Here is a 25,100-nt window from a genome sequence, read left to right as displayed (position 1 = left end):
GGGCTTCCAGTCCTTACATATCATTAAAACCCATCACTTCTCCATCCTTACCAGAAACCCTTTGCAAAGCTTTCAACCATCTCAGTTGTCGGGTCTCAAATGCATGCCTCCCTTTTTATATTCATGTTTTCAAACTGTTAGTTACAGTCAAAGTCACATCCTACTCTGTTAAAACCTGCTCAGAAGCTTCTTGGACAACTAAGACTTTTTTTCCTTCCTTTCTCTTTAGATAATTAATGTGATAAAATTTTCTAGAAAGCTAAGCAAATTTTAAAGAATAAAAATTAGACTTAAATTGTTCTATATTCAAGTTAATGCTTTAATGTAAAGCACAACATATATAATACTAACTTTAAAGATCTAGTCTTTTGAGACCGTGTTTTCTATTATCTGTATGCTCTTAAGCATACATTTCTGCTACCATTAAAGAAACAGGAACTTAGCATTTAATATATGTTAATGTTTATATAATACAAACTACAAACTTTTAAATCTCAAAAATAAAAAAGCCACTTCCCTGATGTGGGTTTTGAGCACCCAGATATTACCTATGTGTTCCGCTGTCTTTCCCCGGCCCCTTTCTTGGTAGCTACCATCCTCAAGTCTGCAGGCTCTCTGTAGTTGCTTCCTCTGTTTCTGGGTATTCTTACCTGTGTCTGTCTCTGAACAGTGTATTGCTGAGTTCTTGGTTTTGAGACTTATAAAAAATACTTTCAAACTGTGTGAAATATTTTTAATAGTAGAGTGAATGATACAATGTTAGCAATATATTTTCTGATGTTTTCCTTTAACAGGAAATGTGTGCTTGAATCTATGTGTTTCCAGTTTAGGGTGGGAATATTTTCTCAGAGTTAAAACTGTTGGATTGAAAGATAAGAATATTTAAATGCTTGTTTGCTTTGTTAAAAATTAGTTTTCATCAGGAAATATGTCCTTGAATATTTTAATAAGATACATACTTAGATTTCTTTCTGGTAGATATTCTAAATCATGACTAGCTTTGTATTTAATTGTCTAGAAAAACTTCAGAGAAATTTAACAAGTCTAACACCAGATTCCTTAGTATTGTTGGCTTCCCCCAAAGTCTGTCCTGTCCTTGTTACATGTTGCATGACTTTGTATTTCTTTCCTTTGTCAACCTGGGGCCCTTAGTGACTATTCTTCTCCTTCCCACCTCCACCAACCACAGGCACCCCCACGTCACCTGGTAAGAACATCCTGCCTGCCTTGTCTCAGCAATGTCCGTTGGATGTTTCCCTCTCTTCCACTTAAATCTATGTCAGCTGGACCCATGCACGGCCTCCTACTGGTCTCCCACCAGTCTTCAGATCTTGATCTTTCACCTATCACTTTTTCAAAACACAGACTTGACTGGAAAATTCAAACCAAAACCTAAAATAGCAAACCCTTGTGTACATGGTAGAAGTCATGCTCCTTGGGGGTTAGAAACAAAGTCAAGTTAAATACAATTTAACCCACCTCTTCCTTTGGTTTTATTTCACCATGATTAATCCTGTCTACCTTCCACTTCATAATTTTGGGTTTTATACTTGAACCAACCTACACTGATTGATTTTCTTGTTTATATTACTCTTTCAACCTCAAATGCTCAGAATGTTGAGCTACCTAATTGTTAATGGTGAGGGGGCAGTCTCAAAGTTGCTTTCCAGCCTTTACAGCTTAAGATGTTCAGTTCAGGACACAGAAGGACCCAGGAACAGGTAGTTCTTGTTCCTTCTTAGTTTTGTCATTCTTACTAGTATCGAGTGGCTAGTTGTCCTCTCCTTACCACTGAAGTGTCAGTAGGTGACAGTCAGGGACTTAGATTGCTATGTATATGTCTTCATCTGTGCCCTCCTGTGTAGCTAGGTTTCTGCTAGCAAATTGGTGTGAGACTACATGATTCTTGAGGCTGTCTGCAGCTTAAATATATTATAACTTGATATTTGATATGTTTGAAGCACCCAGGACATTTTTATACCCTGTTGCTATGGCACATTTCAGAGTAAAAACATCGGTAGAATGAACTGTTCACATTACTTCTCTCTTCAGAAGATTATGCAGCCACAGCAAGCAAGCTTATGCAAACAGTGAGACTGAGCCTAAGACCTACCACTGTCCTCAGCTTACCTCTCATGATAGACATTGCTGAAGTCATTTAATGTTTTGACTTATAATATAAACTTAAATAATTTGAAGGTATCTTTAGGGAATTACATAGTTGAGATTAATTTAAATGATTCCAATAGAGTAGTCTCTAGTAATCAGTACAAACTTCCTTCATTAAGCATGAAATTCACAAGTCTTGCTGAAGATTTCTGAATGTAAGCCCATTTTTATTTCCAAGAGACAAACTAGTCTTTGATATGTGATACTTAAGTAAAGAGTTGAGAGTTGCTTCTGGCAAACATAATCGTTACTGCTTAAGCAAGTATTTCTTTGCTAATAATTAGATTTTTTTTATTTTGATAGGTAGTCATAAATATTAACCACCAGCAGAGCAAAAATAATTTGTATTCAAATTACCAGATATCACTCTGTGAACACATAAAATAATTTACATTTACTTAGGACTTTTATCCTAAAGTGCCCTATGCTCCCTTTACATTCTGATTGCAAGCTATATATAGGACTCTGCCACCTAAAATAGGACAGCTACCAAGCAATCAAGGTAAAGGACACAACTCTACAACAGACAGGCTAAAGAGGAAAATGTGCTTCATTCCTATGTTTGCTTGTACCAATAGGATTGGAGGATCCATGTTGACCAAATGCACCAGCACAAAAGTGGAATTGAATCTGCTCTAAAGGAGACCAAGGTATGTGGATGGCTTTAGACATAAAAAGCAAAATGCATTTATTCGTCTAGGCCTATGTGACAGAACATGAAAGGAGAGCAGATATAATCCTTATCTTTCGGGATATGATAATTGAATATACCACAGAACATCTTCACGGTCCCCGTGGTTACACCAAGTAAAGCAAACTAGTTAAATAAAAGCTACTTATAGTCAGACATTAGAGTTATGGGATCCTGCATCTGCTCCACTACAGGGGACAGCTGCTCAGGGAGGCAGGATGTGGAAAGTTCATAGTGCTCACACCACACTATCGTCGGGCGGGTGTTGAGCCCCGGGACACCGTTCCCGGGTGGGAAAGCACAGTCTGAGGTGCAGGACAGCTGGAGCTGGCTCATGGGACTCCCCCCCCCAGGTCTGTAAAAAAGCCAGGGCTGTCTGGTTCTCAGGCTCTCGAGCACCCAGGCACCGCTGGGAGCTGTGGAACCAGGTGACCAAGGGGGAAGAGGAGATGTCCGGCTGGTCCCACAGCAAAAGTGTCCCTGGCTTGACAGTGGCGGGCTTGGCTGGCTATGCTTGGTGGTGGCCATGGCTAGGAGCACAGAGACAGACCTTCTACTGCAGATTAGATGGCGGCTCCACAGGCGAAGGCCTTCTCCAAGGCTCCATGTGATGAAAAGAAAATGTCTGTGGCTTTAAGGCGTTTACTGACATGGCAGAAAGTGGATGTGTAGAACCATACCCCACTTTCAGGGCAGGTCTCTTTTGCAGGAAGGAGTGTGTGGGAAGGAAAATTTTATTGGCTAAGCCTCCATGCCTTTAGGTGCCTCATTAAAATGGAGATCTGTCTTGAGCCTACGTGACCTGTATTCATGTCCTCTACCTGTGGAGGGATTTGGGGTGTTGCCCTTACATGACTGATGACCACAAATCTATGGAGGGCTGCAGCTAGTGACACAGGCCTGGTGCCTGGGAGTCCCTTCAGAGTGACCAATGTTTCAAGCCTTAGCTCAACTGGGAATCAGGGTGTCTTTTGAGGCACAAGACATGGTAGTATACGCCTACAATCCATTTGTATTCTAAATATGTACATAGCTGTCACGCATTACACATATATATCTAATAGATGTTTTAGATATGTATCAATCTTTCTCTTGATTACCAATGATGTATGAACCCTAGACTGATAATAGCTAGGTCTTGTAGCTCTCCCAGCCTTGTTGCCATGGTAGACCCAGGATCTCTAGAGAATGTCATTAAGAAGCAAGCTTGAATGCAGACCTGTGGGTCCCAGACTAGACTAGCTCCAGGTAATCATACTATTCCTTAGTTACTTTGATTTTGATGTTTATATACAACTTAGTGCAATAACAGAAACCTTAGGTGTATGCATGAGAACAAGAGGTCACTGGCACTACCAAGCTCCTCTCTGAAGACAGGGTCCATGAGCAACCCAGGGATGATTCCCTCCATTCAACCTCCACAGTCCTTGGATTACAAGTCTGAACCATCACAATCATCAAAAAAAATTATGGTGTGACTGAAGAGTTTCTCATCACAAAGTTTGTTTGTGGTTGAAGTTTCAAACTGTTTTCTTTTGCACATATTTGTGGATTGGGTTGAAGAATATTTAACTTACTTTTGCTAGTCTTGAAAATCTTATTTATTCTTTTATCTTCTAACTCTCATGGATTTCTAGGGGTTTTTGGACAAGCTCCATAATGAAATTAGCAGGACTCTGGAAAAGATTGGCAGCCGAGAAAAGTACATTAACAATCAACTTGAGCACTTGGTTCAAGAATATCGTGGGGCCCAAGCCCAGCTAAGTGAGGTAATTTAAGAATGCTTTCCAGGGATTAATTCCAACACATGATCCTAATCCCTAAAATGCCACAAGACATTTTGTTTATGTATTTTAAAATGGAGAGAAGGGAGGGTTTGAGGTAGATGATGATCTAAAAAGATCCCCCTGTGAAATGAACAAAGAATATATAATGTTTAAAAATGTTCATCAACAGAATTATGTATTCTCTGCCCACTTGAAATGGAGGGAGGGTAAGAGAACGTCCATTTTATCTGAGATAGAGATGGTTATCCCTCAGGAGTCCCTAAACACTATGTCATTTTATTCAGATAAATACAGGTTTGTTGTTGGCAATCATGACTTAGAAGAGTGTCTGGATGCTGTATCTTATTTCCATGTCTGTTCCTTAGGCATTGCTGCAGGTAGAAAAAGAATTGTGTGCGTTTCTGTGTGGCACAGGGAAAGCATCTCTGGCCACAGTGGCTTCCAGATTCGTACTAAGAAAGATGAAAGCAGGATGAATTCAGAGGCAAACAATTTAAGTCAATGAAAACAATTTTTTGTTCTCTCAATATTTTTTTCAGAATTTTGATCAGAAAATAAAATCTCTGGCTTCTGAAAACACCTATTTGAATCTCATAGCTTGCCTTGGGAATGTATAAGGAAAACCCATTTTGTCCTGATGTTAAGGTAGAATACATGCAAATAAGGGGGCTCAGCAGAAGGGGAGCCCAAGGAGAAGGCAATGAGGGTAAAATGACCAGAACGCATTGTATGCATCTACAAAATTGTCAGTGAGTCCTAAGTTTAAAAAATACTTGTAGAAATAAAATGAAAATAAATATAAGATCCTTCATTTTCAGAAGTTCTGAAAAACCAAGTTGAAAGCAACTTTTATTTTTTATTATATTCACTTTGAATTCATTATTCCCTCATATATACATGAATTGTTGAACATTTTTTTACTTTAAAAATGCCCTCTGGTTAAAGCCACTGTGTATCTAACATTAATATTGAATAATTGATTGCCAGATTAGTTTCCGAGAACATATTCTAGCTGGCTGCACTGTCATCCACTTTATTAATCCTTATTAATTGCTGAGCTTCAGACTCTACTCTGATTGATTTTTTTTTTCATTTTCGAACTGATTTTCTCTTGCATGGCACACAAATTAGATTGATTGAGAGTCACCCTCCCAGAGTGTTTAGAGAGGGCGGAGGACAGTTTTTATTGTCAACTGTGCCCATGCGAGTTCCACAGCTGCCATAGGAAGGCTGTGGCAGTTCATCATTTTATACTGCTTCCCTTAAATGCGTGGCGACTATTAATAAGGACATGAAATAGCTACAGTTAAATGTCACTTTCATAAATATATTCACAAATAAAAGGGCGTCATAAAATGCTGTGCAGAAACTGCACACACACACACACAGAGGTCATATTTAAGTAATCTTCCGGGTTAGGATTTGTTCTTAAACATGGTGTTTTCTTCCTCAGGCAAGGGAGCGCTACCAGCAGGGCAATGGTGGAGTAACCGAGCGGACCAGACTCCTGTCCGAGGTACATAGCAGCACGGTGCGGCTCACCTGTCAGCTGGACCCCAGCCGTCAGAGCCAGCCACTGCCTGAGTGCCGCTGATTTCCATGAATGTCACTCCCAACACCCACTCACTGACTTTAGAAGTTCACTAACAAGTGAACCGATTATCCTTCTCTTGTTTCCTTAAAATGTCTGAGGTTGCTGGATTAAATTAATCATAAAACTTGCTGTTCTTATCAGCACAATGCTAACCTTCCTAATCTCTGATTAAAATAGTAATTAATAGTAGAAGAACAGGGGGAGGTACCACCTGAGGAGTCTGTAGCCAGTTGGAATGTGAGTCTTGAAGAGATAAAGCTATTGTCAGCGGTTGCTGTCAACAGTGTGCGTGCTCTTGAGTGTGGCTCTGTCTACACCAGAGATGACTTGCAACCTCTTCGTTCGGAGACTTGGGAAATATTTGAGTGTCACTGCATTTGTTTTCATGGTGTTACAGAAGAAGAAAGACCTGATGTATATCCTCATTTTTCATCATCTATGAGACTAAGATCTAAGACTCTATAGTTACTAAACAACCCAATTTTAAGCTTTATTGTTCAGCCAGTAAGAAATTACGTTTCTCTTGTAATGAGTATTTCAGAAATATTTATTTTACAATATGGCATTATAAATATTTAGGCTCTAGGCAGATAAAGCATTCCTTGGAAGGAGACTGCTCACTAACGTGGGGTAAATGAGCATTTGAAGGTGTCTGGGGACCACTTAGTTCTCTGGAGTCAGTGGTTGTCCCCAGTTGTGATGTTTCAGGTGCCTGCAAGAAATTAATTTGCTTCGCCCTGATGAACACTTTATTCCCTGGGAAGGTTTTACTCAGGAGCGTGATAGGAATAAAGCCTACTAAGTACAGTAATTACAGCATAGCCCTAGATATATAAAACATTCACAGATTTTAGAGATTATATACTTCCTATATCATTTTAGAGGTTACTACTGGAATAGAGTTCTTCCAGGAGAGGCTGCGGCAGTGTAATCTTGAGATCAAGTGTAGATTCATCTGGAATCTTTATGTCAGCACTTACACCCTTAGAGTTCAGAGTTGCTGGGCTGGGGAGCTCAACGGAGTATTTTCCTGTCTCTCCAAAGGGTACAAACATTTCCTTATGGCCTAGGCAGGAGAGGACAGTCCTCTAATAGCTAAACTCTTGAGGAAGATCCCTAGAAAGTCAGAGCAGGGGTCTGGTAGCACTGTGTTGACTAATAACCAACCGTTGTAGCAGCATGGTAAATGCTAGTGATAATCGCAGTTTGAGGGCTTCGTACTGCAGACAACTTCATTTTCATTCTGCAGTATCGCAGCAGGAGAAAGTTAGTGTCAAAGTAATTTGCTGGTGTTTTATAAGCAGTTCTTAAAAACCCAAAAGCTTTGTGTATCCGTATATGTTGTCTTTTAATTGAATTATATCAATAATATTCTTAATGTTTTATTTTCTTGTATTTACATTGATTTTTCTCAATGCAGCATTCAGAAAATTTCAGGGTTCATTAAAATTCGGCATTCATAGGTTTTTGGTTTTTGTTCTCAATGACAGGTGACAGAAGAATTAGAGAAGGTAAAGCAAGAGATGGAAGAGAAGGGCAGCAGCATGACGGACGGCAGTGAGTACTCCTTCACTTAGGGGCCGAGCTCCAGAGCCACAGCCGGGTACTGCGGGAGCAAGCATTGTGGGCCGGTAGTGTGGCTAAGTGGGTAGAGGTGCTTGCCACTTCAGTCTGGAGGCCTTAGTTATATCTCAGTTCCCATGATAGAAGGAGAAACCAGCTCCTGAAATCTGTCCCCTGATGTCTACACATTCACACAGAGATAATATATAAATAATCTAATTTTACTTGTTTTAAGACAGATAAGTGGTACAAAAATGATGTTTGATATCAGACTATTGTGTTCATTATAAATCAACTGAAAAAAATTATTTTACTCTAATTTAGATTGTATTGATTCAAACTAATAGCTCAAAGATAGAGTAAGAAATATGTATGTACTTTGCCTCTGACTGTTTAAAAATACATTATTCTGTTTTCACCATTTATATACAAAAAGGCCTTAAGAATACCCCAAATGACACCAGACCAATGATGCGATGACATTTGGGGTTTCTTCCCGCCTTGCAGGAGGCCCTGGCTGAGCTGGGTTCCAACAGAGAATTCATTTCTCAGTAATTATCCTCCATTACAAACTGTTCAGCTTGACCGGGCCAGTGGTCATCACCTCTGGCTTGTGTTTCAGAAAGATCGTCCGATGCCTGATGCTCTGCACACAGACTGGGGGTCTAGAGTGGGATGTGGGAATTTTCTCACAGTGTTTTCAGTGGGCTCATTATTTGGATCTCAGATGCATCTGTCTTCCCTCTCTGCCTCTTCTCTCTGTTCCTTAGACAACCCTGTGCTGAACACATCCTTAAATACAAATCCTTAAATACTTAACACTGCTTTCCTCAAAAAGTTAGAAAATCCAGCCTCAGTGCATCAAACATTGAACCAGTTCCCATCCCAAAGCGCTCAGGTGTTTCAAATACCACTGCGGAGCTGTGTGAATGTCAGCAAGTCATTGGCTGGGTTTTAACCCTATTTCTGGCTTAAGACAAACTGAGGAAAATGTCAGGCAATTCTCTGACAAACTGATACTCCAAACGAACATTTTCATCTCATGCCGGTTTTCTTCTCCAGCTCCACTGGTGAAGATTAAGCAGAGCTTAACCAAACTGAAGCAAGAAACGGTTCAGATGGACATTAGAATCGGTGTTGTGGGACACACGCTACTTCAGTCAAAGCTCAAGGAGAAGTGTAACATGACCAGAGACATGCATGCGGCTGTGACCCCAGAGTCAGCAATCGGCTTCTATTAAACACATGGACTTTCATGCTCCTGATTATTTGTTTTTTATATCAAATGATTTTTTTAATGTTGCATGGATTTCCAAACACAATTTATACTTCTTCAAGCATATTCAGTGGGTATTTTTGCACATGTTCTATCATGGTGATTATGATGGCTAAAGCCTTTACAATGAATATAGTATTTAATAAAGAACTTAAAATTATCATGTTCAGAGAAGCTCTCACTGTGTTCCCAGTGGTGTCCTGCTGCCTGGTGGTTCATTAGTATTTCTTGTAAAAACCGCCCATGAATCATGTGTATCCTATGACACTCTGAATGACTGACTGAAGACCCGTACGCCTGACGATGCCCAGAGCTGGTGCCATTCTTCAATGACTGCTAGTATTTAACTTATTAGTGGAGCTGAGAATAGGTCTTAGAGTTCTTCATAGAGTTTACCTCCTTAACTGTAAAAATACGAAGGTTCAGTATCCATGTTAACGTGAAATCTGATATTTGAAATAATAGTTCAGCCATATTTGGCTCAGCTGCTGTAACGAGGAAAAGCACACCTGTGCCTGTGTCTGCATCCTGTCCATTTACATGGAGTCAGCTATGCTAAGCACGGTTCTGTAGAAGCCACCATGATGAGTCCCGTGGTCGGCATCTGGCACTGACACTCTTTTCTTAGGCAACCTACTCAGCAGTTTTTCTAAACAAGGATTTCTAAATCAGCCAAATCAGCGTTGTTGATGATATCTGTTCTGGGCTGGCTATATGGCTCAGTTACCACAGCTCTTGTCTAGCAGGCAGCCCTGGATTTGATCCTCAGCACTGTATAAACAAGTTCGTGAAGCACACCTATAATGTAGCACTCAAGGTGAAGCAGGAGAGTCTGAAGTTCAAACTCATGGACCTGCAAGATGGCTCAGTTGGTAAAGGTTCTTGCTATTCAGCCTGATAACTGGAATTTTATCCCCATGTCCTGAAGTTTGTCTACATGTGTGTACGCCTAGACATGTGTACATACATAGATACACACAATAGATGGATGGATGGATGGATGGATGGCTACCCTTCATTAGCTTTAAGAAGTAAAAAGGACTTCATAGTAAATTTTGAATTAAAAATGCCTGTTTATTTTATGCTTAGGAACAACATATTAAAATATAATTTTAATCCTAATACCTTTCTCTCCTAAATTATTATTTTTCTTAGCCCTTGCTTTCTAGATATATAATACACTTATACACATACACACACCTCTTTTGTGCTCAATAAAACTCTCAATAAGTTTAAATAAGAGAAAAATTGATGCCTGTCATAAATTATCACCTGAAACAATGACAATCAATACAATGGCAAATAAGACCAATTATTTAATTTGAAAAGGAGACTAATCCACATTGGGATGATAGGCAATATGAAGTGCTTCCACTGTACTCAGTGGAAGAGCCTAATAGAAAACAGAGCCGTTGGCTGGGAACTTCTTTTCCTAGGTTCTGTCTTAGCTGTGGATGCCAGAGGTCAACATTATGTGTCTTTTTTGAGATAAGGTTTCTTACTGAACATGGATGTCACCAATAGCTTGATTGAGTTCCATGGAATCTTCCTGTCTCCTCCTCTGTCTCCCAGTGCTGGGTTCACAAACACATTTGATCACAACAGACTTTGTATTAGGTGCTGGGATCTTCCTACTTGCACAGCAAGCAGTTTACCTACGGAAACATCTCCCTTTCCTGTTCCCTAATCATATCCTCTGCAAGGGGCTAGAGCTGTGGTTCTCAACCTGTGGGTCATGGCCTCATGGGATGGTCATCTAGGATCACTGAAGACACAGATATTTACAATTAATAACGGTAGAGAAATTACAAAGTAGCAATGAAAATAATCTTACAGTTGGAAGTCACTACAACATGAGGAACTGTATTAAAGGGTCACAGCATTAGTAAGGTTGTGAACAACTGGTCTAGAGGCAGATTTCCCAAGTGTACAAGTCTGTACAATGCCTAGAATTCAAACCTTACTATCTAAATTACTTACTTAGAATTTAAAAGAATGAAACCAAAGCATACCTTTTAGAAAACTGATTCACAAACTAGGGAAAGAAAGTATATATGTAGCAAAAATATCTGGATCTGCCATAGAGTACTCAAAGAACGTTGGGGAAATGTCCAACGGACAGCTAGATACAGAGACAAGTTGAGCATCATAGCTATGAATTGTAACTTCAGAATCACCACAGGCTCAGACAGATAAATCCAGATGAGCTGGGTAGATGAGGAGATTAGTAGGATAGCAGCTGGCAACTCCCATGCCAGCTAATTGGAGTGAGCATCATCAGTGCATGCTAAAGTGACTAGATGGAAACCTGATGATAAATGGGGTGACTGCATGGTTTCATTGCAGGAGAGGTAATCCACAAAGAGAGAAAACGGTCAATACACACTAGAAGATCTGGTACACATCACTTACATTAAGTTGATCAAAGTTAACATCACCAGTCTTGGGCAACTACCATTTACCACCTGAAGAGGGCACACAGTGGTTTGGGTCCAACTAGAGATGCATAGCATGAATTTAGTAACAAAAAGACAGGCAAGTTAAGAGGCTTGTACAAACAGTCTGTGTGCTCCAAAAGTGACAGGATGGGGCACAGCGTCCAAGGAACTGTCCCTGAGTACAGAGCACAGCAGAGGCATGGCAACTGAACGCAACACTGCTCTAGACCCTGGGTCAGTAAGAATATGCACACTGTTGCTACAAAGAACATTTTAGCATAAAAGGAAACAGTTGAGTAAGGTCTGTAAATTAGAAAATTGCATCTTAATTTCTTAAGTTGGGTTTGTGGTAATTGAAAAAAATTCATGTAACATAGTACACATAATGATTTGGCCATAAAGGGTCATCATAGCAGCAGGGTAAATGGTTCCGGGAACAACCATGTGTGTGTGTGTGTGTGTGTGTGTGTGTGTGTGTGTTTAAGCTTGTATACAGAAAGAGGAAAGTGATGAATCGTACCATAATAGTTAAATCCTGATTACCTTGATTGGATTCTAGCACACATACAATGTGCTCCATTAATATGTACAACTAACATGTTAATTTAAAAACCTAACAGTAAATAAACTTCTTTGCTGAATGTTTTGGATGCTATTTTACAGGTCTCTTCCCAGCAGGTGCCTAAGATTATACTAAATTTAAAAGAATCACCATGACATAATATTGTTAACTAGTCATTAAAGGCTTTCACAAAAAACAATGGAAATTATGATAAATTGTTAACATCTTGAGTATCTCGGTAAAGGATATGTAGAAATCTGTTGGACTATTTCAGCTTGCCTGTAAATCTAAAGTAAAATGTGCAGGTGACATATGCTTCAGGCAACTGGGCATCCTCTTCCACAATCAAATATACAATCCATTTATTAAAACATTATGACCTTCCATTGAGAGTCTGTAGTTCACTGATCAAGCATAGTTATGATTGTATTCACTAATCAAATTGAACAAATTCTTAATCACTCCAAACAAGTGTTTTGGTTTTTTTTTTTTTTTCCTATTTCCCTTTTTCTTAAATTTGCAAGCAGTGCTTAGGTTTTTACTACTGTTGTTTGTTCTTTTTTTAAATAGAGTCAGAACCTTTTTTGTTAGGGTTCACAAATAGATGTGATAACCATATGTAATCTGATTCTATGTTCCGTATATTCATGGGTTCCAAGAGCCTGTGTGAGAAGATGAGATGGCTATGGATTTGGCTTAGAGCTCCAGCATGGTGATTAGCAAGCATTCCATGCTCCCTTAGCACAATACAGTATGAAGATGTTGGATATTCACTGGTCATCCTAAATACAAGGCCATACCTATGAAAGGCCTTGAGGAGACTGAGTGTAGCTCCATGGCAAAATGCAACGTTATCACACAAAGGGCCATCTATTGATCCCCTAGCAACACCCCCTTTTAATTTTTATGTATTTAAAACAATATTACAATACAATTTTAGAAAGTAGAATACGTGGGACCCCATTTTTGGTCAAATTACAGTGATTATAACTTTTTTTATTTCAACTTAATGTGTCTAGCAACTAAACCACAAACCTTAAACTTCTTATTATTTCTAAATTAGAAATTTACTCTCTTAAATAAGAAAGAATTATTTGAATTCACGTTTTTATAAGATGTTTTATAGAATTTACAGTGCAAGAGAGGAGAGCAATGACCACCTCATATTAACATATCAACGTAATGTCTCAAGCGTGAGAGTTCTATAATTGTGTAATTTTATTTTAGACACAAAATTCTAATCTGATTTGCTGATCCGCACCTAGCACCTTTTTTCAGGCCCAGAATGTCCCCATTCATTATCTGTCCTTGCCCTAAGTAGGACACTAACACTTTCAAACTGGCCATCAGACTGCATCCTACAGCCATCATTGCCTGGGCATCTAAACCTGTGGCCCTCCCTAATTAAGGAGCTACTGGCAATTGTCTACTCTGAGAAGGAATTGCTGGTTTGCAAAAGAATAGGCTTCTGCTTTTTGACTGGTCCTGTTGGGGAGGGCTGTTTGAGAAGGATGGTGGTCTTGTAGGTGGCTTGTCACTGTCAGGGAACTTTGAAGTTTTAAAAGCCCACTCCAGGTGGCTCTCTCTTAGTCTTGTGTTGGTTGTAAGCTCCCAACTACTGTTCCAGTGTCATGCCTGCCTCTTGCTGTCAGGGTGGTCTCCTCTCCCTCTGAAGCTGTAAGAGCCAGTAAACTCTTCTGTAAGTTGCCTTGGCTGTGGTGTCTCCTCACAGAAATAGAGAAGTAAGATAGAAGGAGAGAGTTGGTTCTACCATGTTCCAGGAGATGGCCATATACCAATTTGTGTTGTTTTGGGCAACACAAATTGGGCTCAACGGATCTAAAAGGAAAAAAATTGGTTAAGGAAGGCAGATCTAAAGGGAGTTGGGGTAGGAGAAATGATTGTGATTAAAACACATTATATGATATTCTTTAAGAATTAATAAATATATTTTTAAATGCCTAAGAGCTAAGTCCTCTTCTCAGTTTTTACCTCATAGTCATGGTATTTTATTTTTTTAGTGGGGGGAGGGAATTTTTAAAAAGCTAATCAGCTAATGTTGATATTCGATTATATACAGAATCACTCATCTAAAGGTTCCCCTGACCCCCATACAAGTAAGCAAAACATTTCAGTGTGAAGAGACTTTTAAAGAACTAAACTCATTCTTCTTCAAATGTAGCCTATGGATTGCGTTAATATTCACCTCACCTAATAAGTGCCATAGATAAATTAATACACAATGTTAAAAACTCAAGAGAAATGAAATGAAAAGAGAAAAAGAGATCAGCAGCCCCTTTGAAAAACAGTCTGTTGCCATCATCACTGCTGTGAAGTAGTTCTCCCAGCTTGGCCTCCGTGGAGGAACTTCAGGTCCACAGCCCCTCCCACTCACCCTGTGCCAACCACATCCCTTATCGAGACCAAGCATCCTGTTTCTACATATACCCCGCGGGGACCTTCCCCAGCTCCTCTCTCAAACGCGTGTGCACAGAAGAACCCTGGCTCAGAAGTCCAGCCACCCAGGTTCCACTTCCAAGTCTGTTAGTAGGAAAAGTATTTTTTTTTATATAGTCACAATATTTCTGGCATCTAATATGTGGAGCTGTTCACACCAACAGCCAGTTTCTTCTGTCTTGTACATGTCCCCTTGCCCTGCTGACACGTTGTGGTGCAGCATAAAGGCCCTGGTCAGAACAATGAATGTTCTTGGACTTCTCAGTCAGAGCCATGAGCCAAAGAAGCTTCTGTTGTTTTTGAGACTGTGTCACCCACACAGTGAGGTCCACCAGGTAGAACGTCAGAGAGTTAGAATCCTCAGCTCTCCTCATGTCTAAACATTTCCACATGTTCTCCCACTTGCAAGCCTCAGAACCCCTTCAATGTTTTTTTGGTTTTTTTTTTTTTTTTTTTTTTTTTTTTTTTTTTTTTTTTTTTGAGGAGTTTCATTATGTAGGCGTGAAAACCTCAAAAGTTCTAGGAAACTGCAAACTATTTGGAAACTCTGTGCCGATCGTTACAGCCAAAAGTCAGACTTATTTCTTCCTGTGTCAAAATTTCTCAGCTAAGATCTTCCTGTGTGGCTTTTGGGTCACTGTTTATCCTCAGTTTTCTCCTGCAAGGTTGTGTTTTCCTTCCTGTCCAGTTGCTTTTCTTTTACCTTCTGTAAATTCGTATGCAGGGGACGCTATCTATGAGTCCCAATATCCTAGTAAAAGCACAAAGCATTCATAGTCACCAGTAGTGCTGGGATATTCTAAAGGCTTCTGGTGATGCATGTGAACCTCTGTAAAACTTGAGCACTAGTTTGTTGTAGACTCCTAGAGTCAGCTCCTACCATCTCTGAAGCCAGTTGTTTGCTATTCGGAAATTTTGAAGAGAGCTAGGTAACTGTTGATAGTTTCCCACCATTGTGAATGTTTACACCACAGAAATAGAAAACCACTACAGATCAGACCTTTAGACAAACAGCCAGTTTACTCACACGCTGTCAACAATGGCAACATAATGTTCTACAAACCAGACATAAATTCAGGAGATATGCAACAGTCTTTTAAGGTACATTGTTACAGTGCTAGTTGAATTAGGCCAGATTTGTAAATTGTTCTAAAAAAATCACGAAGTCTACATAAAGCCACTCAGTGTATCAGATGTGTATCTCTGAACCATTTTATTGATACTACCCCATGGCCCTTCCTAACTATTACCTTTTATAGCTTCTCAAATCAATAGGCTAAAGCAGTCCAGGCATCTTGCTACACGGTAGATTCTAAGATCATGCTAGTACAACTGAAATGATGTAGAATGCACAGCTAGACCAATTATTTGACTATAAAAAAACTAATTTAGCTCATTGCATCATTGATCCACTTAATTGTACAGAAGCTTCCTATTGATAACAGGAAATGTCCCGGCCCAACTGTGCTGAAAATGGAAATGGCCAGTTTTCCATAACCATAAATTTCAATAAAGACTCTATCTTATGTGTAGAGACTTTTAAAAAATTGTAACCAGGACTTTCTTATTTTACTGATCTCTTTGTCTTGCATATGACCTAATTTCTTGCACACTTTCTGGACTTTGTAAGTCATTAAATGTTAGCCTTTGTTTATGCACATGCCTGAGTGTTTTATTTCAGATAGATATTGTGATGAATCTAAGCTATCATATTCATTCTGCCCTCGGGAAGCATTCAGCAATCCCCCAGCCTCAGAGATGACTGGTGACCTAGAAAACCTCCTTTTATGGTATTTCTAAGAAACGTCGTGGTTCAGGCAGTTCCTGTTCAGTACACATATGTAGGGTGAGTTAATAAACATTTGACAGATAACCACTTGTTTTCCTACAGTATGAGATATTAAGGGAGCCCAATGCAAATGAGGCATAATCTCTTTCTCCAGCACCTCACACTCCAATGAGAAAGATACGCATACACAGTTAAATTGTTTGTAAGAGTAAGTTTTATGATAGAGAGACGAGCAAAAACTAGAGTGAGAAAATCATTCTAAGTTTAAGAAAACAAACACTATTCATGAAATTAGAAAGATGGTAGGATTCCAAGATCAAGGAAAGTAGCCAGCAGACAGCAAGAAATAAAAGAAACTGTGAAGGTGTGGGGCACACCATGGGGCCATAGGGCTGGATGTTGACAGAACACTCCAAGAAAAAAGATGAAAGGGAGAGACTTGTAGGGCAAGTCACCCAGCAGGAAAAGTTTACAGAAATGACATGACAGAGATAATAAATTGTGATGATAAAGTTGCACAGCAGAACATAGTTGAACAGGTGTATAAAACGGAAACTTCTAGAAATTTTCAAATTGAAAAAGCTAAGAAGTGACAGGATATAGAAGCAGGATTCGAGAAGATGCAAGGTATAAAACATGGTGAGCTCTGCAGGGTGCTAAATGTGTTATTGTTATACTTGAAGTGTCTTTGGAAAGCTGTGTGTTAAATGCCTGGTCCCCAAGTTAGCAAGAGGTCTCAATGGGGTGACAGTGCTTGCTGCCAAGCCTGATGACCTGAGGACAATCCCTAGGAGCCATAGGAAAGAACCAGCTCCTCAGACCTCCACAGAGGGCACAAATACATACACACCAGAGGTAGGGGAGGGAGACGGGGAGATGGAAACAGAGACAGAGAAAATATATACACATTTTATATTTATATTAATGAAAGCTTGGTCTGAACCTGACACCTCAGTTGGGAGGTGTTAGAACTCTGGAAGGTGTTGGTGGTAAGCCTCTGAGGATTGAAGTTATCCTTGACACCTATCTCTTCTTCTTCTTCTTCTTCTTCTTCTTCTTCTTCTTCTTCTTCTTCTTCTTCTTCTTCTTCTTCTTCTTCTTCTTCTTCTTCTTCTTCTTCTTCTTCTTCTTCTCCTTCTCCTTCTCCTTCTCCTTCTCCTTCTCCTTCTCCTCCTCCTCCTCCTCCTCCTCCTCCTCCTCCTCCTCCTCCTCCTCCTCCTCCTCCTCCTCCTCCTCCTCCTCCTCCTTCTTCTTCTTCTTCTTCTTCTTCCTCCTCCTCCCCCTCCTCCTCTTCCTCTTTCTCAAGGGCACATAGGCTTTATCTATAATCCCTTCTCCACAGTGATATCCAGCCACATTCCAGACTCAAAGCAACAGAACAAACAAGCACAGACCTCTGAAACAAGGTGATTTTTTTTATAAGTTGTTTTTCAGGTCCTGTTTTTATATAATCCTGAAAAGCTAACAACATCTACCATCTCATGTTTTATTGTGCAACTCAGGGGGCATCATTTCCTTCATGCATCTGAAAATGAGATCCAGAGTATCTAAAACAAAAAATGTCAGTCATCAAGTCTTGAAATCCACTGGAAGAATCTGCAGAGGTATGAAAAAAAAAAAAAAAGCATACAAAAACAATGTTTCTTCCATGAAAGGTCTATGTGGGGCACTTTAACATGAAAAATAGTAGGACAACCTGGTTACAAATTTAACTGGAATATGAGGACCTGGGCCAAGCTTCTACTTTTTCAGATGAGGCGAACAGAGGGTGGAACACATCTACCCAGGGATGTGCAGATTAACTCCAGAATCAAGAAGAGGCAGTCCCAGAATTTGAGTCAAGGAACAACAAAAAGCAGGAATCAGAGGCAGCCTGGTACAAAATGCTTAATTTGAGGTAATGTCAGTATTTAGAATGAAAGTAAGAGATATGGTCTTCCCTGGCTAAGGGCTAGGAGGGAAAAGGGAAGGAAGGGACATCAGAGTGGGTGTGAATCTCTGTTATCAAACTGCGCGCTCTCCTCGGAAACTATTTGTCAGCGTGAGCTATCCAGATGATGTAGGTGGCCTAAAGATGCTACTTTAGTCATATTCTGACCTTGGTTTAAACATTTGGTCAGACGTCACTGGGACTGGCTCCAACACACACCAGTTACCCATTAGCAATTAAGCCCCATACAGTGAAAATGCTGGTGGCAGCTGAGTGTGTCAGGGTTGACCAGACTATGACTTAGAACAGAGTCAGGAGGAGAGACACATTTTTCTACCTGGGAACTGCATCTTGAGCTGAGAGTAAAACTGCTCAAAAATGCACAGGGCCGAGGGCTGAGAATCCCTGCTCTGAAGGACTGCTCAGAGGAAGGAGTGGGCTGGATCCAACAAAGTGAGGACAATATGGCTTCCTAAGTCATCCTTGCCCTTCGTCTCCTAGGTATCACAGTATTCTCAGCTCTGCCCTGTAAGTGGAACAGAACTTCAAAAGGAAACCGCCTTCACTGTAAAACAAGAGCAGCGCTGCTCTCTCCCAGGGAGTCACATGGGAAAATGTAGTAGCTGTCCCTTCGACCCTGTGCTCCTTGGAACCACCTCCAATGCTGGGGCCCCGGCTTCCCCTTCCCTGAGGTTACACATCTTACTCACGGTGGTTTATTAGGCCTTTGATCTTATCATCAAACAGAAGCAGGGTTAGTGAACTGGGTGTGGGTGATTCCATCTGGTGAGAGAAAAGGGGAAAGAATCAAGCCTTTGGTTTCCAAATCAGCTATTACCGGACGGACAGACGTTGGAAAGGCGTTCTCTGCCACTGCCCTTTCCTTCGTGGGTGAGACATTTGGGGCAATCCGGGGAACTGAAATGCCTCTTCAGTTTCCTTCCTGTTGCTTAGTGTTCGGGAACATCTCATGGAGGCAAAGAAGCAAGACAATGAATCATTTAGTGCTACTTATCCTTCTGATAGTGGAGCAAAGCAGTTTCCCAGAACCCTCGAGAGAGGCCCGTGGCTTAGCAGTCCTGCTTCAGTGTGGCCGTCACGCCGCCCTTATTAGACGCGGCTTGGTGTTCATAACAGCGCTAATCACGAGTTCTGCTCCATAGACTCACCTATCATCTGGCTTGTGTGGTTTATCTTAGAAACCCACGTGGCCTTCAGAACCTTTTTCCATTACACACATTAGCTCTCTTAGGACCGAGGGATCCAGGATAGCTGACAAACCCTGAAGAAGTTAAAGCGTTTCTGAAACGGTATCCGCTGTTTTCACTCCGTACAAAGCAATGTCCACTTTTTCTCTGGAGATCAAGTGTCGCTCGGGGAAATAAGAGCATCTAGTTCATTTCGTGCCACCCAGGTGCTTGAGTGATAATCAGCGTCCCATGCCATCCTCTGTCCACCACCACAGGACACCAAGGTCCCCAAGAAGCCCACTCCAGCTTGGTAAATGTGGTTGCACAGGAACTTATACATACACACTAATATTCAGAAAAGGAAAAGTTCCCTTTAAAACCCACACGGAACAAACATATTACCTCAGTCCTCCCGGCTCCCTACTGTTTCCTGGAAACGAAGCAGCTGCGATTCTGAGTACTAAACACGGTGAGAGTGGATCTTACAAATGCTTGTCTTACCTGCTTTACTCTCCCGGCATTCTCTGCCTGGTGCCGTGGGCGTTTAAGTGGAATCTAGGGAATTCTCACTTGCCTACTTCACGGTAAGAACTACCATAGCTACCAGATCAACAGACCCCACTTAGCCAGCCACTGAAGTAAAAAAGAAAAAAAAAAAAAAAAAAAAAAGATCAATGCATCATTTTTCTATTCTGCTTCCCTAGAACTCTCACAGGAGACGGTATCAGGCTCCTGAGACCATCCAAAGACCTTGGGTCTGTCCCCAGGAAAGGAGCACTTTCTGATAGGAATTAAGCTTTGCCCTGGTTCTTTGACATGTCTTCCAGGATTGAGGAAAAACACCTCCCTTCCTATCTGAGTTCCATATGAAGCAGCTGAATATAACTTTTTGTTTATCCCAGAGTTTTTTTTAAGTTAAGGTCTCACCACATAGCCCAGGCTAGCCTGAAATTCTATTTGTAGATCAGGCTTCCCTTAACTTCACAGAGATACACCTGCTGCTTCCTGCCCAGTGCTGGGATTAAAGCTATGCACCACCATGTCTGTCTGGCTCCAAATAAACTTTCTGATCTTGCTGATTGCTGCTCTTGGCACATTGGCATCCTTATTTTTTGAATTCATATTGCATATAAATATGTATATATTGTACATATATACATGTATATACATATGTGTATAGATGGGCACATATGATTGCTATATATCAAAGTAGAGAGTGTATGTATGCTAGTGGTGTGTACATTTATATGGTTTAATTGAAGGCAGTGAACTTCAGGTCTAAACTTGTAGGCCTTGTTTCTCAACATCAGTTTTCTTTATAATTTGAGAAAATATTCTGGGTAGATATCAGTAATAATTGTAACCTTTAACTGACTTTCTGCTGAACATATTTGAGAAACAGAGATACTCACTGAGCCATGAGATGCATGTGACATGTTCTGTATTTGTGTTGAAGTCCCCAGGACAGAGCTGAGGCTCCTGCTCAAGGACATAGAGGTTTTTTTGGTGGTGTCACAGAAGATTTGGCTTTTCCTGAGACTGGGGCACCCACCAGAATTGAGCGAGTGTTTTATAAAATGTCTGCTGCATGAATAAACTCTGAAGTTCCCAGAAGTTCATCTATAAGAAACTAAACCAGAACCTTAAAAATGCTTATGCACTCAAAACTTCTGAAAAGTTCAGTGATGTTGTATTGGAGTGAGAGACTTAAAGCAGTTGTCAAGGTAGTCTACAATAAAAATGGTCACAGTTTAAATGTGCCCCATTATCTTAGTGATTCTATAACCCAAGTTTATCATGAACTTTAGGCTTGAGTAGCTCAAATAGCATTTGACACATCTGTCATTAATAGTTACCACCACTCCCTTCAAGGACGTGGATGTGGGTCTCTATCTTCCCATTTCCGTTGGATAGGTGGCACAAAAAGAAGCATTGTGTGTGTGTGCGAGTGCGCACAGGGGTGGGGGTGGAGTAAAAATTGTACACCTGCTTGGTTTTAGAGCATGCTGTGCTCTCCCTTGTAAGAGGAAATGCTGACATAAAACGAAGAGGAGACTGTCCTTTCAGCCTAATGTCCCCAGAGAGAAAGTCTGATCAAAATAATAAGCTTGAAGGCCCAAGCTATGATGGGCATGAAAGCCTATGGTGAAGAAAGGTTGACTAAACAGCATTATGTATTGGTCTGGATACTAAGATGTCTCTCCAAATATTAAAAACACAGATGTGTGGTGTTATTCAGTGGCATTAAAACCTAAACCACACGGGGAAAAGCCAGCTTGGTAATTTAAGCAGGGACCACCTAGGAGCTGGGCTTTCAGATTTGATTTCTGTTGTAATCATTGGACATGATCTTGAGTGTCCTGGTACCAATTTTAGCAATTATGACATGTCACAGTATTGCTTTCTGAAGAATCTCTGAGTTTTCTGGGGTTTGTTGTGTTGCTGTTTTATTTTTTAAACAAGCCAAAGGCACCTGACATTATCAATCCCTGGAAAGACTATGAGAAGTGTCCTGCACAATAAATCTGTGCTTATTCAATCTTTACCACTACTATCAGAAACATTTGTAGGAAGACATGGCTTTTTAAAAACTCGTGTTGTACTTGTAAGGACTTCACTTCACTAATCCAAGCATCTCAGAATCATTGCAGTGATGTTTTTTAACAGCAAAGATTCAGAAACAGTGCAAGTATTCATGAATTAAAAGCTACTAGGGTAAAATACTATACATCCATATATATGCGATATATATGAAATACATATATATGATATGTATCCCATTATCAGCTCTAAAAAACAAGGTGAACTTTTTATACCAATAAAGAGTGATCTCTGGGGTTCACAGGATAGGAAATATAGTAGCATGAACACATTTTTCTACATTCAAGTGAAAGCTTTGAGTGAACATTTTCAATCATTTCACATTAACTTACTTTATATCTGTATCTGAGGAACTGTTCTGCTAATGGGGATGGAACAGTCAGGAAGAAAATAGACCAAAATTCCTGACCCTCAAGGAGCCAATGCATATTTAGATCTAAAGCATTTTTAACATCTTAAAGAAGACACAAGAAAACTGTAATGGTGAGTCCTCCTAAGAAAAGCAGAGACAAATTCTATATTGAACTTTTGTATTTTTAAAATAGTTAAAACAAAGAAAATACAAGTTAAAAATGAATAGGTAAATAGTATTCTTCTTATTAATTTAATATAAAATTGCATTCACTAGTTTGTCCAAATTTTCTTGATTTTAAAATTATTTTGAGATTATAATATAATTATATCATTTCTCCGTTTCATTTCCTTTTTCCAGTCTCTTTTATGTACCCCTCCTTGATCTATTTTAAACTCATGCCTTCTCTCTATTTTAATTTTTGTCATAATGCACATGCAATGATCTTTGTGTGTGTGCATGTGTGCCTGTAAGTATCTCTGTGTGTGTTTCTAAATACAGAAATACAACCTGCTCAGTCCATATAATCTTATTTGTATATGTTTTCAGGGCTGCCCATTTGGTGTTGAATGAGCAATTGGTGTTTTCTTCCCTGGGGAAGACCATTCTCCCACTCTAGGTGTTCCTTAGTGGTCTAAGTTGCCCTGTGATGCTGAAGCCTTATGAACTTCCCCATCCACTTTAGGATGCCTACTGGTGCCTTCCTTGTTCAGGTCATATTGAGAAACCATGTTGAGATTTCATAAGTGTAGCTTCTCTGAAGTTTCTAGAAGGTACAATCTCACATCAAACTCCTCCATCTTCTGGCTCTTACTGTCTTTCTGCCATCTTTCACAATGATTCCCAAGTCTTAATGCATCAGTTGTGTTGTAGATGTACCAATTGGGACTAGGCTAAACAACTGCACTTTGGCCAGTTATGGGTTTTTTTGTACTGACCTCTCTCTGTAGCAAAGACATTTCTTGATGAGAGGCAAGAAACTACACTTACCTATATAAGATATAAGGATATGTATTTAGATGTGATTAAGGATTGTGCTGGTTCAGTAAAGTGATCCTCTTGTATGACTTTACTAGCCTTGGCTTGTTGGCTGGTTTCCAGTACCAGGCATAAGTTCTCTTGTTAAGTGGGCTATAAGGCCAATTAGAGAGATGTTTGTTGCCACAAAGGTATGTGTACCAGTACTGAACCCTTAGGCTGCTATCTATCGTCATGTTGATTGTTGTGGTGTATAAACAACATAGCTGGGTAGAACTATTGCTTGCTTTCATGCTTTGGAAGCTTGCATGGTGTCTCCTGGAGCCGCATTACTAGTCCTCAGGGAAGAGGCTTTCAGGTCAGCTCCAGATCAAGTCCTCTGAGGCCTTTGTTTAAAGTCAGCAACAGGAACTTGACATTTACCTCTGGGGCCAACCAAGAACACTCACAATAGCACACACACACACACACACACACACACACACATATATATATATACCTATTCTAGCTCTGATTTCGATCTGTGCCCGGAGCTGGCCATGGGCCACAGCTCTCTGTACCCAGATCCCACTGGAAGAGAGCTGGTCTCCCAGAAATGCTGACACACCTGAGAGCAAAGTGAAACCACCCTTTTTGCTCAAATTTCTGGCCCAAGAGGAACCTGCCCAGAGCCCTCAGGACACAGGAGATAACGACCAGTTAACACCAGAGATAACCAGATATAGTGAGAGGCAAATGCACAAACAGAAGCACTACTAGGTCAAAGGTCAATCAGGTGCCTTGATTATTTTCCAACCTTCTTGTTTGAACCAGTCTTTTAATGAACCTGGCGAGCACTAATTCAGTGAGTCTGGCTGATAAAAGAGAACCTGGGGTCCTTTTATCTCCTCTTCCACCCAGCCAAGTACTGGGTTACAGATCATTCTGCATAGCAAAAGAAACAATGAAGCAGGTGAAGGGGAAGCCCATGAATGGGAGAGAATCTTTGCTAACTATGCATTTGAGGGAGGATAAATATTCAGACGATATAAAGGACTCAAACGATGAAGAGTCAACAACAAAATAAACCATTCAAATGAAAGGACATGGGATCTGAAGAGAGAGTTCTCAAAAGCAAAAAAAAAAAAAAAAAAAAAAAAAAAAAAAAAAAAAGAAAGAAAGAAAGAAAGAAAACAGAAAAGAAAAGAAAGAAGAAAGAAAGAACAGAAATTAAAATTACTAAGAATTATCTCAAAAAATATTTCTTTTTACTAGCAATTAGAGAAATGCAAATCAAAACTGTTTTGAAATTTCATCTTACTCCAGTAAAAATGGTAGGAATCAACAAGGCAACCAACAAGAAATGCTAGAGAGGGTGTAACCAAAAGGGAACCTCATTGGTGTTGGTGGGACTGCAAACTGGTGCAACCACTAGAAATCAGTGTGGAAAATCCTAAAGCAGCTAAAAATTAATTTACCATATGACGTAGGTATACCAGTCACTGGCATATGCCCAAAAGATCCAACATCCTATTTCACAGATACTTTTGTCATGTTCATTGCTAACCTATTCACGATATCTAGGAAACTACCTATATGTCCTTTAACCGATGAATGAATAATGCAAATATGTTATATATACACAATAGAAAATTGTTTAGCTGTAAAGAAAGAATAGATCGTAGATTTTACATGTAAACTAATGGAATTGGCAAAGATCATATTAACTGAGGTGATCCAGAAT

At 40.0% G+C, this 25,100-nt stretch overlaps 1 protein-coding gene across 1 annotated transcript in view; it reads left to right on the top strand.

The window, feature by feature from the left end:
• The window catches only part of IFT57 (intraflagellar transport 57), a gene marked incomplete at its 5' end in the record, with an annotated part of 60,294 nt that extends 51,107 nt beyond the window's left edge, over window positions 1–9,187 (top strand). The window contains 5 exons of the mRNA XM_080918727.1: window positions 2,748–2,819; window positions 4,498–4,629; window positions 6,101–6,163; window positions 7,732–7,798; window positions 8,867–9,187. Of these exons, the coding sequence (XP_080774853.1) occupies window positions 2,748–2,819; window positions 4,498–4,629; window positions 6,101–6,163; window positions 7,732–7,798; window positions 8,867–9,045 (513 nt within the window). The 3' untranslated portion in view covers window positions 9,046–9,187. The remainder of the gene's footprint in view (window positions 1–2,747; window positions 2,820–4,497; window positions 4,630–6,100; window positions 6,164–7,731; window positions 7,799–8,866) is intronic.
• Window positions 9,188–25,100: the final 15,913 nt, after the last annotated feature.

This window comes from Micromys minutus (assembly GCF_963924665.1).
Source record: "Micromys minutus genome assembly, chromosome: 7".
In the NCBI taxonomy this organism is placed as follows: Eukaryota; Metazoa; Chordata; class Mammalia; order Rodentia; family Muridae; genus Micromys; species Micromys minutus.
The sequence above is the reverse complement of the archived record's forward strand: the minus strand, read 5'-3'. Positions and strand labels throughout refer to the sequence as shown.